This window comes from Sorex araneus, chromosome 1, assembly GCF_027595985.1.
Source record: "Sorex araneus isolate mSorAra2 chromosome 1, mSorAra2.pri, whole genome shotgun sequence".
Taxonomy (NCBI): Eukaryota; Metazoa; Chordata; class Mammalia; order Eulipotyphla; family Soricidae; genus Sorex; species Sorex araneus.
This window is the reverse complement of record NC_073302.1, coordinates 264,964,822-264,981,077: the sequence shown is the minus strand read 5'-3', so window position 1 is coordinate 264,981,077 and position 16,256 is coordinate 264,964,822. Positions and strand designations below refer to the sequence as shown.

At 33.8% G+C, this 16,256-nt stretch overlaps 1 protein-coding gene across 1 annotated transcript in view; it reads left to right on the top strand.

Annotated features, from left to right (window-relative positions):
• The window catches only part of KLHL1 (kelch like family member 1), a 319,714-nt gene extending 306,255 nt beyond the window's left edge, over positions 1-13,459 (top strand). The window contains exons 10-11 of the mRNA XM_004604001.2: positions 5,226-5,397; positions 11,683-13,459. Of these exons, the coding sequence (XP_004604058.1) occupies positions 5,226-5,397; positions 11,683-11,742 (232 nt within the window). The 3' untranslated portion in view covers positions 11,743-13,459. The remainder of the gene's footprint in view (positions 1-5,225; positions 5,398-11,682) is intronic.
• The last annotated feature ends 2,797 nt before the right edge of the window (positions 13,460-16,256 follow it).

Genomic DNA, 16,256 nt, shown 5'->3' with positions numbered 1-16,256 from the left:
TAATATATATTTTAAATTTCCTTCAGGAATTTTATAAAACATGGACTAAAGATATCTTGTCTCTAATTGTACTGTATTATTTCTAAATGTGTGCCAAGAATTTTTTTCTTATGTTCCTCTGGAATATAAGTATTTGAGATATTTTTCAGCACTTCAGTTTAATTTGAAGTTTCAGAAGCCTTCAGAAATTCATTATTTCTAAGTGCACTGGTGCTAGCTGTTTTCCCAGCCTTTGTGAAAAGTGATAAACAAGCTCTGCTTTGTAGACAGAAGTTGAAAAAAAATAAAAAAAACAAAAGAAAACAAAACTCTTTGTGACTGAAATCCAATTAAATGAGGACTAAAATATGATTTCAGATAAAAGCTATTTAAGTGAAGTTGTGCTGAAAGTCAAAAAGTGAATGAAATATAAAGGATATTCAATGTTTAGGAGGATTAAAGTATATTGCTTGTCCTTTCCTTTAAAGTAATATGTGCTAAAAAATTTTACCAATAGACAAAAGCATAAGTGATGCAATAAACATTCCTATTCTCATTAGTTGTAGTGAGCAACCTCAACATATCACTATCATTCTTCCTCCTTATCTTTACTTTTAAAAGTAATTTTTAAAAACTCTCAAATATAATATTTTAGCTCAATATATTTCTGAATTCATCCCAGAAAGTAATAACAAATAACTATCAGAAATAAATCACTTTCATATAATCACAATGCTATCATTAAAGTTACTAAATCACAAGTCACGATCACAAAATCCCATTGATCGTCGATTTCTCTGGTGGGCGCAGTAACCTCTCCATTCGTCCTATCCCTGAGATTTTAGAAGCCTCTCTGCACTCGGCCTTCCCAACGATGCCACATTGGAGGCCCTTTCAGGGTCAGGGGAATGAGATCCAGCTTGTTACTGGCTTTGGCATATAAATACACCATGGAAAGCTTGCAAGGCTGTCCCATGTGGGCAGGAAACTCTCAGTAGCTTGCTAGTTTCTCCCAGAGCTAGAAGTAGGCTATAAGATATCGCTTCTGGGAGCTTGCTTTTAAATCTCTGGATGTTGGCCTTTGATGGGATTACACACACCTGGGTTCTTCTGCCAGTACCTTCATGCAAGAGCCTTGTCCAAACGTGTGGAGAGGGGCCTTGAGCATGGCTGTTGCTAGGTTCTGGTGGTCTTTGGCCACCAGGAGCTCTGCTCAGGGTGAGGAGGGAAGCTGGAGCCCATCCCCTCCGAGGGGCCCCGGGAAAGACAGCCAGGCATGCGGGCAACAGACTAAAAGCTTTAATAATTTCTTGTTAAAAATTAGTGACTTCATTACTAAAATTTCTTTTAAAATGTATCATGCATTACTTTATACTTATTCTACTCGATTTGAGACTCAAGTAAAATCCATTTTTTTTCTAAAAAATCACATTTAATTCAGACATTGAAGCTTCCAAATTTTGCATGTATTTTCAAATTTATTATAACTTTTTTGTTTTGATATTTCTTATTTTTGTTTCTGTCATTGAGAGTTTGGTCAGTTTTCTTATAAAGTATTCCACTAGGTGGATTATAGACTTAGCTTCTTTTTCCCCCTTCATCTTTTATTTTCCTTCATCCCTTTTTTTGGTTTGTTTTAGTCAGGGGTGGGAGACGCCAGGAGAGTATCAGGAAATAAAACAACACATATCTTCTATAATGTTCATAATAAAATTTTAAAAATTTAAAAAGTAGTTCTGAAGGGAAACATGTGTTTGGTTCAGCTGTAGATATAAGCATGTACTTTGTCTCTTTATGATGTTTTGCATTTCCCTTAGCATATAAACTTGCATTTTTTTTGCAAGTCAACCACTTCTTTGAGCTGTTAAGATTTTGCAGGCAATCACCAAACTCAATTCACAATTTTAGCAACCACATGGGTAAATACATGTGTAACATGTATGTTTTCTGTGAAAGATAAAATTTGGGCACTTAAGTCTCAATAATTTGTTTTATTAAAATATGCTCCTTTTTGGCTTACTTATTTGTGCTTTTTTTTTGTTAAGTTTGTGAATAAAAAGTGTCATTTTTTTAAAAATATGGATTAGAGAAAAAGCCTAGGGAAACTAGAAATATTGTACTTTAAAAATAAATCTTTGTGAAACCAGAGAATTTTCTAGAACAGATAAACATGAAGGATGGCCCCCCAAGCCCAACCAAGAGTGATTCCTGAGCACTATCAGGAGTAAGACTTGACCACCACCAGTTTACGTCCCCAAACAAACAAGAAGAAAATTTAAACAATCACATTTTTGCTTAAAATTGTTTTTTTTAGGTTTGTATAAGTTTTTCGCTTTTGTAAACTGCATTTCCAATTTGCAGGTTAAAGGCAAAGGATGGTTGCTCATTTGCTCTTCTCTGAAATAAATTACATTCAACCAAAGTACCCTTTAAGTTTCTATAAGTAAAAATTATCAATATTTAATTATTGGTAGTCAGATGATCAAAAATGACGTTTTTTTTTGCTTTAAAAAATTTTATTGAATCACTCTGAGAAAGACACAAAGCTGTTCATAATTAGATTTCAGTCATATAGTATTCCAAGAACCATCCCTTCATCAGTGTACATTTCCCAGCACCAGTATAAATACATAGTACAAGACTAATATCCATGGCCAGGGAAAAATGGGTGAGAAGGACTTGTTGGAATCAAACACAAGTGTGTGTGGGCCTGAGGGTAGCACTGTCATCACGTTGTTCATTGATTTGCTCGAGTGGGCACTAGTAATGTCTCCATTGTGAAACTTGTTACTGTTTTTGGCATATCGAATTCGCCATGGATATCTTGCCAAGGTTCTGCTGTGTGGGTGAGATACTCTTGGTAGCTTGCCTGGCTCTCTGAGAGGGATGGAGGCATCGAACCCAGGTTAGCCGTGGGCAAGGCAAACGCCCTACCCGCTGTGCTATTGCCCCAGTCTGTCCGGGTCTGAGGGTGGGTATCACTATATCACTGTCACTGTAATTCTGTTGTTCATCTATTTACTTGATCAGACACCAGTAACGTCTCTATTCCTTCCAGCCCTGAGATTTTAGCAGTCTCTCCTAACATGTCTTTCACAACAATTAAAGGCTCATTCAGGGTCAGGGGAATGAGACCTATCGTTACTGTTTTTGGCATATTGAATACGCCATGGGTAGCTTGCCAGGCTCTGCCTGTGTGTGGGGGATACTCTCATTAGCTTGCCGAGCTCTCCAAGAGGTATGTGTATATATATATGTGTATATATATATTACTCTCTATGATTTGTTGCCTACTGTCTGAACTCCATCAAATATGGTGTGGTAATTATGGAAAATGGGTAGGAAGTGTCTTATAATGTGTCCAAAAAGTGGCCAGGAGCATGTCGACAGTTGGGTAATGAAGGTCAGCTGCCTGGGCTGCGTCCCTTGTCCCTTTGGGCAGGGTGGGTTCTCACTCGAACCCTCTGGGGCGTCCCGAGTGAAAGCAACCTGACTTGGAGTCCAGGTAGGGTAGGTAAGAAAGAAAAAAGACCAGTAACACAATAATAGCTGGGAATGATCACACTGGACAAGATCTGAGTGTCAAAAATAGGTAAAGGGATATTCTTGATAACCTTTCATTATCAATATTGTAAACCACAATGCCAAAAAGTAGAGAGAGAGAAAGAGCAAGAGAGAGAGAGAGAGAGAGACAGTGACAAAGACAAAGAGAGAGACAGAGACAGAGAGAGGAAAAAACACCTGCCATAGAGGCAGCCTGCGAATGAGGGGTGAGGATGAGGGGAGGAAACTTGAGGGCATGGAAAATGTCATGCTTTTTTGTTTAAATTCAATAATTATAATTTGGGTTCCTTTTAATTTATTGATTTACAAATCTCTTGGTGCTGGTAAATCCTGAGTAATAAAACTAAAACTGGTTGATATGTTGTATTTATTTTTCCAAATTTCTAAAGCTCATTGTATTTCTATCAAGTAAACATCAGGTCCCACAGAACCCAGACAATACTGAAATTTGACACCTTGGACTCTGGACTCAATGGGACACAGAGGCAGACATCCTCTGCCTGCTATCACTCAATCTCCTGTGATCCAGGGAATCACACTCATAAGCCACACCCTGCCACACCCTGTCTCCTCATTGGCCACCCTCCAGATCTCATGGGCTGCTCCTCCCGGACGGGAGTATAAAATGAGGCCCCCATAGCCATTCCCATAGCTTTGCGTCTGTGCGACACATTATAAAACACATCCGACCCATTTTTCATAATTACCACACCATATTTGAATGAGTTCAGACTGTAGGTAACAAATCATAGATATATAGATATATGTCTATCTATCTATCTATCTATCTATCTATCTATCTATCTATCTATCTATCTATCTATCTATCTATCTATCTATCTTGGAGAGCCCAGGAAGCTACTGAGAGTATCCCGACCACACAGGCAGAGCCTGGCAAGCTTCCCGTGGCACATTCTATATGCCAAAAACAGTAACAATAGGTCTCATTCCCCTGACCCTGAAAGAGCCTCCAATAGTTGGGAAAGATGAGTAAGGAGAGGCTGCTAAAATCTCAGGGCTGGAAGGAATAGAGACATTACTGGTGCCCACTCGAGTAAATTGAAGAACAACAGGATGACAATTGTACAGTGATACAGTAATACTTTTTTACTATGAGAATCAAACAGCTAATATGTCAATTAAAACCTTCCTTAAGGTGTTCTATCCTTTATATATTCTCAGAAACAATTATGTTTAAAAAATTATAATAACGAAATTAGCTTAATTTCACCTATTTTTTCAATGTTTGACATGCATTTTTATTAATATTTCTGTTATTTTGTAGACATTTCAAATATTCTAGCATATTCAGGTGATTCAGACATGATTTAAAAAATAAATTATATTTATTTGTCACATACTATTGCTTTTTGTATCACATGTTAAATAATTTTAGTTCTTATTCTACTGTGAAAATAGTTGACATAACTTGCTTTCTTATAGAAATATATAAGATAAATATGTTTTAAATGGTTATTCGTCCATCTAAATATGAATCTGGATATATATATTTTAAAGAAAACATAAAACCATACATTATTCAAAGTAAAACATACTCAAATGATTGCACTTTAAGAAAACAAAACAAAGACATTGTTCTCATGGCGTCCGTTCGAAATGTGATATCCTAAATGTAAAACTTGTGTGTTACAAGGACATGTTCTACTATACTTCCATTTTAGATATGACCCTAAGACAGACACATGGACCATGGTGGCTCCTTTGAGCATGCCCAGAGATGCTGTTGGAGTCTGCCTTCTTGGAGACAGATTATATGCAGTTGGTGGCTATGATGGGCAAACATACCTGAATACTATGGAATCCTATGACCCACAAACTAATGAGTGGACACAGGTAAGCCTTAGCAAGACTTACCTCAAACATAAGTTAGTATTATTATATGACCTATAATAATAATTAATATTATTATATGACTATATTAATATATGACTGTTAGTATATTATATGACTGCTACATTAATATAGATTTACTTTCTTTGGAGGAGAGAATATATTCAGCAAAATTGTTCTGCACCAAGAGTGATTCACTTTAATCCATTGTCGTTTACTTGAGAAAATGTTCACTATGGCCCTTCTTCTTGTGTGCTTTCCTCCTTCGTATTCTATACATTTATAACATTTATATGTTTATATACATTGATATTTAAAAGTGACATTGATACCTAAATGAGTTTCCCACTTTTTTACGAATCACAGTAGTAAATAGTAACAGAATTCAAGTGACCTAACACACACAAACACGCAAATGTAGATTTATACACAGAGCCTTAAATTTATAATATTTCATTTTTTGTGATATTTGGAAGTAGAGAATGGGAGACCACAGATTAAAACCTTTGTACCACAATTTTGCAAGACTATCTTTATTCATTAGGTCCATTTTTCTTACTGCAGAATTTTTTTTTTTACAAAATGATGCTACTATAAGTGCTAAATAGCCATCCATCAATCATGAAATAAGATAAGAATAGGCAAGTTCAGTGTTTAAAAGGAATAGTAAAGGGTTCTCTATGCATGTACCATATAAAATAACTTCCGGATGGTCAATTTGTCTGGGAAGATGGTTTGAATAGGTTGCTTATTATTGTATGTGTGATAGGTAAGTCTCAGGAAAGAAAATGCCTTAACCCTTGTAATCTCTCTAAACCCTAATTGATTTTTAAGTAAAGCATTATCCCTTGACTGTACATTAAATTTAGAGACTTGAAGTCATGCTAAAAATGTAACTCCCATTCTGTCCACATAATTGACATGTGTTTATGTGTGTGAACCCTTGAGGAAGTTGAAAAAAATGAGTGAAATATCAGTGAAAAATTCTTAGTTCCATGCAGTCATAATGCTTGTGCTTGAAAGTTTTATATATATATGTGTGTGTGTGTGTGTGTGTGTGTGTCTAAGTGTGTGTATGTCTGTGTCTCTGTAGGTACTATTTAAATTATAATAGTTGAATTTCATTAAAGAGAAGGAAGGAATGGAAGTAAAAGGGGAAAGCTTGCCATGGACCTATAATTTTCTGTTTTACTATAACTGAGAAAAGCAAACATCTGTTACTCAAGAAGCAGAAAAATAAAATAAATTATTAATAATTTGTTTTTATATAACTATGTTAAAATTTTAGGGCTATATATTAACTTTTTCCTTCCTAACTTCTAATATTTCCAGAAAAGTCACAAAATGGATTAGTGGTTATTGATTTGCTAGGGAAAGTGTATTATTCTATGGCATATATTATAAATATGTCACTTACATAAATGAACATTAAATAAAGGAAGTTTATGGGCATATAAATGATGTAATATAATACCTTCATTACATATTTATAATAATGACCCATTATGGTTACCATTCCTCTAAAATTGAAATCAAAATAATATATGTAGTAATAATAGTTAAAAGCCTCCTAAAGACTATTTTCCCTCATTTGTAGTTTATTATGCTCTTTCAGATCATATAGCATCTTACAAACAGCTAAGTGGTATTTAAAATATTTTATAGCAATCGTATTTTGTGTAATAATCATTAATTTTAAAACTCAAATTATTTTAAGATTTTATGCTTACATACTTTATTATTTATATTTTTAAGATACTCTGGGGCAGTCAGCATCCCTTGAAACCTTTGGTTACTGGAAAACATGCTCATATTTCCATTATACTACCTGCAATTTCCCCCTTATTGATCCCATAAATAGATAAAATCAATTTTGCCTCATTTATTATAGGAATCCCCTTAAGTTTAAAGATTAGAATAAATTTAAAAAAAACTACCTTAAAAATATCCAAGAATGATAATTTGGAAAGCACCTCCAAGTAACTGGAAATAATGAAAACATGATAGTAAAAAAAACATCATCAGACTGATGTCTTTTACAGTTTGTTTTACAGATAACATTTGCATTGGGTCTTGTGTGTATGTATGTTTTAAATAAATTTAACTATCACTTAGCAATTTTTTTGGCATTTGAAAATTTTTTAATGTGTGCTTAAAATATATAAAACAAACTTTATCCTACCTCTCTTACTTGGAAATAGATGAGGGACCACAGACTGTTTAATACAGAGCTATTAGCATACTTATAGAACATCTGAGAGTGTTCCAGGTATAAGACTGATCATTTACAAAGATAAAGCATTTCAACAGACACAATTCCTTGCGGGAGATTAACTCAAGGCAATGCTCAGTCTCCAGGAACATCTATATTGCTTTTCTCCTTCCCTATTTCCAGTTATTTGGGTAAACACAGTAAGATATATAGATTCCAAAACTTGGTTTTCTGGGCTCTGAGGGCAAGCAAGGTTTTTACTGTAAATCCCAGACTCAGTTCTCAGGCCGGTTCAGTTTGTGCTTCCCTGTGTGGGTCCTTAAGTCATAACAGCTTACATCATGACCGTGCTTTTATGCTTTCTAGACTGCCCCATTTTGATGCCGGGGTAGCATGCTGATCTCCTCAGCTCCCCCCAAAGGGCCACAGCAGGACTCCCCTTTGTGGAGTGTTAGGAACTACAAGAACCAAAGCTGGGTCTAGTTATTATGATGAATGCCCAGGAGAAGAAGATATAAGTCAATCAACTCCCATATATTAGGAACATAGCATTAATGGTCTTTCCATGTTCAAGCAAAGAACATTGCTCTATAGTAAAATATTAAAAGGTTATAGGGGAAATAGTAGCACTGTCGTGGTCCCATTTTTCATGGATCTGCTCAAGCAGGCACCACTAATGTCTCCATTGTGAGACTTGTTGATACTGTTTTGACATATCAAATACCCCACAGGGAGCTTGCCAGGCTCTGCAGTGTGGGTGGGATACTCTCGGTAGCTTGCCGGGCTCTCCGAGAGGGACAAAGGAATCGAACCTGGGCCAGCCACATGCAAGGCAAATGCCCTACCCGCTGTGTTGTTGCTCCAATCAGGGGAAGTAGTAAAGCAAGTAATTCACTTTAAGTACAAAGTCGAGAGTCACCAAAAAGTTTGAATTTAGTAAATAACAAAAAGGTTAAAGATAAACTCGGGATTAGGGGTGCTCACAAGGACAGTGTAAGTTTCTTTCAGGAAAGGAAAAGGGGCAATTCATTGAGGAAGCCTAAAACACTTACAGTCAATATCCAAAATAAGACTTGCATTATTTTCCAAAAATAAGCACTCCTTACTTTGAATGAATTCTGTGGCCAAAATTTCTTGTTTTAATGCTAATCTGTGCTCTCCCCAAGAGCCCAGCACCTTTGACATTTGAACTTGATGAAATGGGGCCTAGTCAGCTCTTAGCTGCATCTACTTGAACCAAGTCCAGCATGGGTTTCTGCAGAACTGCTCATTTCCCGCCCCTTACTGATGGGAAACTATAATATGTATTATAGAGACTAAGTATATTTTGTAGAATAAGACATGACACATGAATAACAGTTGATCAGGTGAAAATATGGGGAATCATTTCATTTAGGAAGCAATATTAAAGACCTCAATAGCATTTCACTGAAAAAAATAATAATAAATTAGTGAACAGACTTATTTGAAGAGGCGAGCAAGGTTTATATTATGTAGGAACAAAAGTCATATCTGTTAACCATACCTTTGCTATAGAGTAAAATTTAATGGTGGATAGGGCTGGAGTGATAGCACAGTGGGTAGGGCATTTGCCTTGCATGCAGCCGACCCGAGTTCGATTCCTAGCATCCCATATGGTCCCCCAAGTAATTCCTGAGTGCATGAGCCAAGAGTAACCCCTGTGTAATGCCGCGTGTGACCCAAAAAACAAAGAATAAAATAAATTAAAATTAAATTTAATGGTGGGCTTTAAAAACTGAATGCAAATAATCAAAATTGCATTTAAAAGTGATCACACTTGATTAGATGTAAAACATATTTAAGAGAAACAGTATTTCATTTGGAGAGAGAAATTGGAGGTAATTGGAGAGAGATACATCAGGAGGCTATGTTCCTAATCCACTTGAGGAAAATTAAAACTGACATAGACTGAAGTGTATAAGAACACATGTAATTAAGTTGCTTAGAGGTATCTTAGAGAGTTTGATTATTCAGATGTAAATTTAAGTGAAATAAAATCTGAGAATGATGGATTTTGTCTGTTATTATCATGAACAAAGGGGTAGAAGATGGTGCAATTACATTGACAAAGGAAACATGTCAAATAGGATATATTTTGAAATAAAAGTAAGTAGATGTTAATTTAAAAAATACACTAATATAGAAAAATATTTAGAGAAATAGGCACATAGAGAAATAGTTGCATTACTTACTTTGAATACTGTGTGTGATATTTCTGGTTTTGATGACTCTCAGAAGGTATTTGCAAGACCAAAACTACATAGTTAAATCAATATTGTATGTTCTTGAACTATAAAGATAATTCTAGTAGAATAGCACCTGTATGGTATCTGCAAATCCTGATACTACATGGCCCTAGAAATCTCTGAGCCCAAGCCCCCTCCCAACCAACCCACCTTTGAGGACCTAGAAAGAAGAAAGTGCCCACATGCTCTAAGACTGCTGGATGTGGAGTCTATAAAACTATAAACAACCCTATAGTTAATCCATATCTCTATGTTTATTAAATGGTGAGGCTTGCAAAAGTTGGGGCAAGAAACAATCGCAGTTGTTCCTTAGATGTCTGTGATGTGAAAGAAAGCTTGAGAAACACTGGAATTTAAAAGAGAATGAAAAGTGCCTTATTTTGGCATCAGATTCATTTCAATATATATACATTGAAGCTATATGATTTTGCATATTGTACCAACACTGCAGTCACACACCTGCATATGGAGATGATGATGGGGAAATTTTGGTAATGATTGTAGAGATCTGTATAAATTATATTTGTCATATGCAAAAGCTGACAATTTAAGTACATGTTTTATTCCTCTTCTCATTTAAAGCAGTTATCTATGTAAAAAGAAAAGAAATATTTCTAAATTGGCTTTTAAAAAACAATGTCATACGTGTTAGGAAGGACAATATGTCAGATGGGAATTTTTTAAGTGCCAGGGATGGTAGCTAACAATTTTATAGAATTGGTACATTTTAAGAGTATTTTCATCATTAGCTAATAAGATCTGTCCTTTCTCAATCATTATGAATGCATGTATTCTGAGATTATATTTCTTGTCAATATTTTACTTAAATTTTTATATTTCATTCACTTTATTTTCTCATTGAATTAATATCTGATTTTTCTGGAATACCTTTATATCTTTGTGCATAAATTATTCTTAGAAAACTTTAATAAAAGTATTGATATAAAAACTGAAATTATTAAACTCTTGGTTTATCTCCATTGAATGAGTTTATATTAACACTTTGTAAAATTATTGAGTCCAGTCTTTTTCATATCCAGGATTATTAAAAAACTCAGTTCTCATTTCCCTGATAAAGTAGTTTTTTCTTTTAATAATCACAGTTACAAGTGCAATTTTGGCCTGTTAATGAAAAAATATTGAAATTGCTTTATTATATGTCTTTCTTTACAATGAGTGAATAATATTTATTTTTATATGTTATCTGGGGAAATAACTTCAAAATGACTTCAACAAATATAATAGCGCTTTCCTCTAAAATATACTCCAGGGGCTGGAGAAATAGCACAGCATGTAGGGTGTTTGTCTTGCACACAGTCAACCCAGGTTGGATTCCTAGCTTCCCATAAGGTCCCCCGAGCACCGCCAGGAGCAATTCCTGAGTGCAGAGCAAGGAGTAACCCCTGAGCATTGCCAGGTGTGACCCCAAAAAAAATAATAAAATAAAATAAAATATGTTCCAAGTTAACTCTATGACATATCATCACAAATATAAAGGTAAATGCTAGAACATATCTTTACTGGAATCCTCTCTAAAGGAGCTTTGTTTCAATAAATATTATTAAATATTTTATTAATTTTATTAAATCATTTTATAAGTGATCTCAAGCTCTAAAATTTTCGCTATAACATTACTACTTTTTCTAAATGCCTTTTTCAACGTTTGTGTTTTTACTGTGATATTTATAGCTGTTGGGGATATGTAAGCACAATTATTTATAATGTTCATTCATATTAGCTTTAAATATATTGCAATGTTTGTTTTTATAAAAGTATAAGATATATTATTTTTGTCTCATCTTTCAACAGATGGCTTCCTTGAATATTGGAAGAGCAGGTGCCTGTGTGGTAGTCATCAAGCAACCTTGATCTATTTTTATTTAGAAAAAATTTATTTGCTGGAATGATTATTTTTATGTCAGCGGGCAAGAATGAGAACTTCCTGAATTGAAACTCTTCAATAACAAGGGATTTTTTTCAGATTAACCAGCTGAAACAAAAAGAGGTAGAAGAGTAATCAGAATTATACAAGACAAATCATCAAACTGCTCTAGGAACAGTATCTGGCTGTGTATTAGTTCAGGATGGTTATTGGTAATTTGTTTTGTATTGTAGCATACAATAACTAGAGTTACCAAAGGCTTGTTTTTCTTGAATCATTATAAACAGAGAATGATGTGGACATGGCTCATTTCATGACTGCAACTCAATCGCCTTAGGATGTGTGACAGTATTAAAAGTTGAGTAGAGGAAGAATATTTCATCTGATGGAATCTGATTGGTTTATAATTTTGCTAATCAGAAGTAGCCATGTCAGGAGACAGAATGATGTTTTATTGAAACAAACATGCTTCTTTCTCATTTCACTAAGCTACAAAGATAGAGAAACAAATCCATGCTTGTCTCTTGTGTTCAGAAAATGAACTATCTTGCTAAAAAAAAAAAACTACATATGTCATCGGCAATCATGGCTGAAGTGTATTGCAATTTCATTAGCCATCTGAAGCTTGCAAACACAAAGGTTGCTTTCATTAGATTTGCCACATTGGTTTTCATTTGAACACACTGAGCAAAAGAACCAGCACGATGATGGGCCTTTGCCTTAGAGTTCAGTGTAAGCACGGGAACTAGATCTTCTGAATATTATATAGATAGATACCCATTGCATGTTGAAGTTCCTTAAAATTTTGTTCATTTGGGAAAAGAAACAGAATTTGGACAGAGAAACATATGGTCGGTTCACTCATTTGGAATATTAATGGTCATTGATATACAGACAGCAAAATTCAAATGTTCATTTCTCAATTTTCAAACTTGTTACATTGATATACACATTATTTTATGCAGACTATTTGTAATTGTTTAAAGCATAAAGTATATACATTTACAGTCTGTCCTTAATAGATATATGTCAATTTAAAAGAAAACAGTGAATAAATAATAAAATTTTGCTTTTATCAGTGTATCTTTCTTCAATGAATTTTTTTCTATACACACGTATAAATTTTGACTAGACATATTGCTAAAAAAGGCCATTTTAATTGTTTGCCTTTTTCAAAACCAAGAACTATGAGGGCTGTGACACAGTCAACCCTGTTCTTCACTTATGTCCCCAGCACTCCAAGGAAGAAAAAGGAAATATTCATCCAGTATAAGTTTTGTTTTTCTCTAAAGTTCTATTCAGACAAACAAATGAAATTTTTATTGATTTCATCATTACTTACTTGTGAGAGTTAACATTGATGTCTAGATTAAAAATCATATGAGAGTACTGAAAATCGTTCTGACTCTATAAAAGACAAGAAAATTACTGTTTCTGAATCAGTGTAAACCATGGAATTTAGTTTTTTTACTGAGGACTAAAAATACTTCAAATCTACTAGCCAAGAAATACATTGGTAATAAATATTAAGTAAAGAAAATATTAAAACTTATGTTTTCCAAGTTTCACATATGACCGCATTTATAAAAGTTTATGATACATGCAATTACATGAAAATTTAATTACATTTCCTATAGTTTCACCTCTCCTTAATTATTCATATTTAGGGATCTTTAGATTTAAATGTAAATACGAAAGTTTTTGAACAATATCAGCAAAAGTGAAGAGTTGTAATAGAGATATATGGCCACAAAGCTATAAAATATGTTTACTCTCTGACAACATTTATTTTTCCCACACAAAATTTATTTTCCCTTTAATAAAGGTTTACTAAATCTTGATCAAGATTCTAAATTAAACCTAAGTTAATTCATTACAAATAATTAAAGAAATAAATCACGCTGTATATGGCACACATCCATTGCTGTTAATTGTCATTTAAAAAAAAAATACCCAGTTATTTCTTGCTCTGTTTTCTACAATCATTCCTGGCAATGCTAGCTGTATGTAGTTCAGGGAATTGAACTCAACTGCTATCTCTCTAACCAATTGAACGTTAAGTAAGTGATACCCGCTTAGTGGTTATTCAGAAAGCTGAAACACTGATGTCTGGAAACAACTGATGTGCTTCCTCTCTCCCATTATCCATACACAAAATGTAGAAGTTATTAAAAATTGTTATTTGAATGTGTAAGTTTTTTTTTCAAATTTTCAAAGCCTCTCTTCCTCTTTCTCATTTCTATTATATAATATAAATAATGTGTAATATATAGCCTTTATAAGTAGCAGCTTTAGATATTAATTTAAATAGAAAATGCTTACAGGAATTTTTTTAACTAAAATTTATTTTGGCTTGAGGGCCACACAAGTTTACTCTGGCTCTGTGCTCCAGGACCACGACCCTTACTGGGCTGAGAGAACCATGTGGAGTGCAGAGAGTGAGTCCAGTTTGGATGTATGCAAGACAGACACCATAAACCCTGTACTATCTTTCAGAACCTGGGATTTATTTTTAATTTAAATACTTGAATAGGGGAGTTCGAGTAATTCAGTTTAGCATCAGTTTAAAGATTAAAAGAATTCCTGGAAGGCCTAGTAAACAAGCCCTGAAGTGCCCACATACAAAGAATAGTTCAATTACTTGGTTAAGTGTTGCCTTGATTGATTTTTACTCCGACTTTTCTCAGCAAATTACATTCTTGAAAGTAACCATGGCAACTAAAAGCTTGACTACTGAGTCAAAGAAGTAAAATAATACTGAGGAATATAGTAAAAGGAAAGCTACACTAACTTTGTTCAAAGAAGTATCTTATTGTAAATTTAAGCATGCTACATTAATATTTTTAAAACCCAGGGAATCAACAAACACCTACTGTCAGGAAGTATAGAAAAGTAAAAGGTTGATTAAGCAAAGAAGAAAATGTTTTAATGGCTATCTTGTAGTTCTCAGTTTATTTTTTTATCAAGAACTTAGCTACTAAATTTGCATTTCTTTAATAAGCATGTCATTATAGTGTATAATTTAACTCAAATTAATCATATATCTGGTCATAAAAGAATATTACAGTGCCTATGCACTTTTTGATGAATGCTATTTTTCAGAAATTATAATAATAAATAGAACAGTTATCATAATAGTTCAGAAATTTTTAGAAAAAAATTACTTGTAGTTGGTTCAAAATTGTGGAAGCATGCATAAAAGCTAATTGCAGACTAAAATTAGTGAGTATTGGTAATGTACAAAATAAATATTGCTATTTGTCCCGTCTATCCAAGATTCATTGCATACTTTCGGTATTGTTAAGAATCCAACTATGCATTAAAAGCATAATTTGAACAAATAGTTTTAAAAATACTTTCAGAAGACTGAAAAGAAAGAACTTATAAGCAAATAATTCCTGTATTCTGAATAGATGTTAAGATAGATTTAAGTGCCAGGTGTAAAAGTAGTAGATGAGGGAATATCAAAGTGTTTGGGGGGATGAAGTTGGATTTACCACAGCGTTTCTTACATATAAGGATACAAAGGCATGAAGAAGAGATCTAAAGTAGGCTCAGAATAATCACTAAACAGTATTTAATTCTTCCTTTTCTAGCTACCTCCTACTTATTCCTCAAATCCTCCTTTGCTACACCATGCTAGTTAGAAATTTAGAAATTTATTCCTGGTAGGTCCTTTTATTATGTACAGAGAAATAAATCAGAAACACTTTCTAATGGATTGTTAGGAAATAAAAACAAATTATTATACTTAGCATTTTATGATTCTAGTGGCAATTAACTCTGAAAGTCATAATTCTGAATATGTGAAAAAAAAGACATCCCTTACAACTAACCATTTCCTAGGAAAATGAAGAAGAAAAATATTTCTCAACAGACTTTCCTGGATATAAGGCTTTGATAAGTTCAACCTTATGTCTCCCTTTAGATGAAGATAAGTAATTTATAACATTTGCTGAACAAATCAGGAGAAATACTAGATCTCCTAAATGTCTCAGGATCTGTAAAATTACGGCTCTATTAATTAGATTAAATGACTGTATCACTTTCATTCCATTGTTTGTCAATTTACTTGAGTGGGCTCCAGTAACATCTCTATTACACTCAGCCCTGAGATTTTAGCAGCCTCTCCTTACTTGTCTTTCCCAACAATTGGAGGCTCTTTCAGAGTCAAAGTAATGAGACCCATCGATATTGTTTTCGGCATATTGAATACGCCACAGGTAGCTTGCCAGGCTCTGCCATGCGGGTGGGATAATTTTGGTAGCTTAAATTTATTATTAGATCTATTATTAGATTAAATAGTAAATTTAAATTTAAATTTGTTAATTTAAATTAAATTAAATGCTTCTTTAATCTGTTACTGTAAAAGTAAAGAGCTTGTTTACTAATTACTAAGAATTTGTTTATGGACAGTTGTTTTGTTGTTCTAACAGACACTTTGAAAGAGGGAACATCTATAAAAAGAGTGAGTGAGTGAGTGAGTGAATTTGTGTGTGTG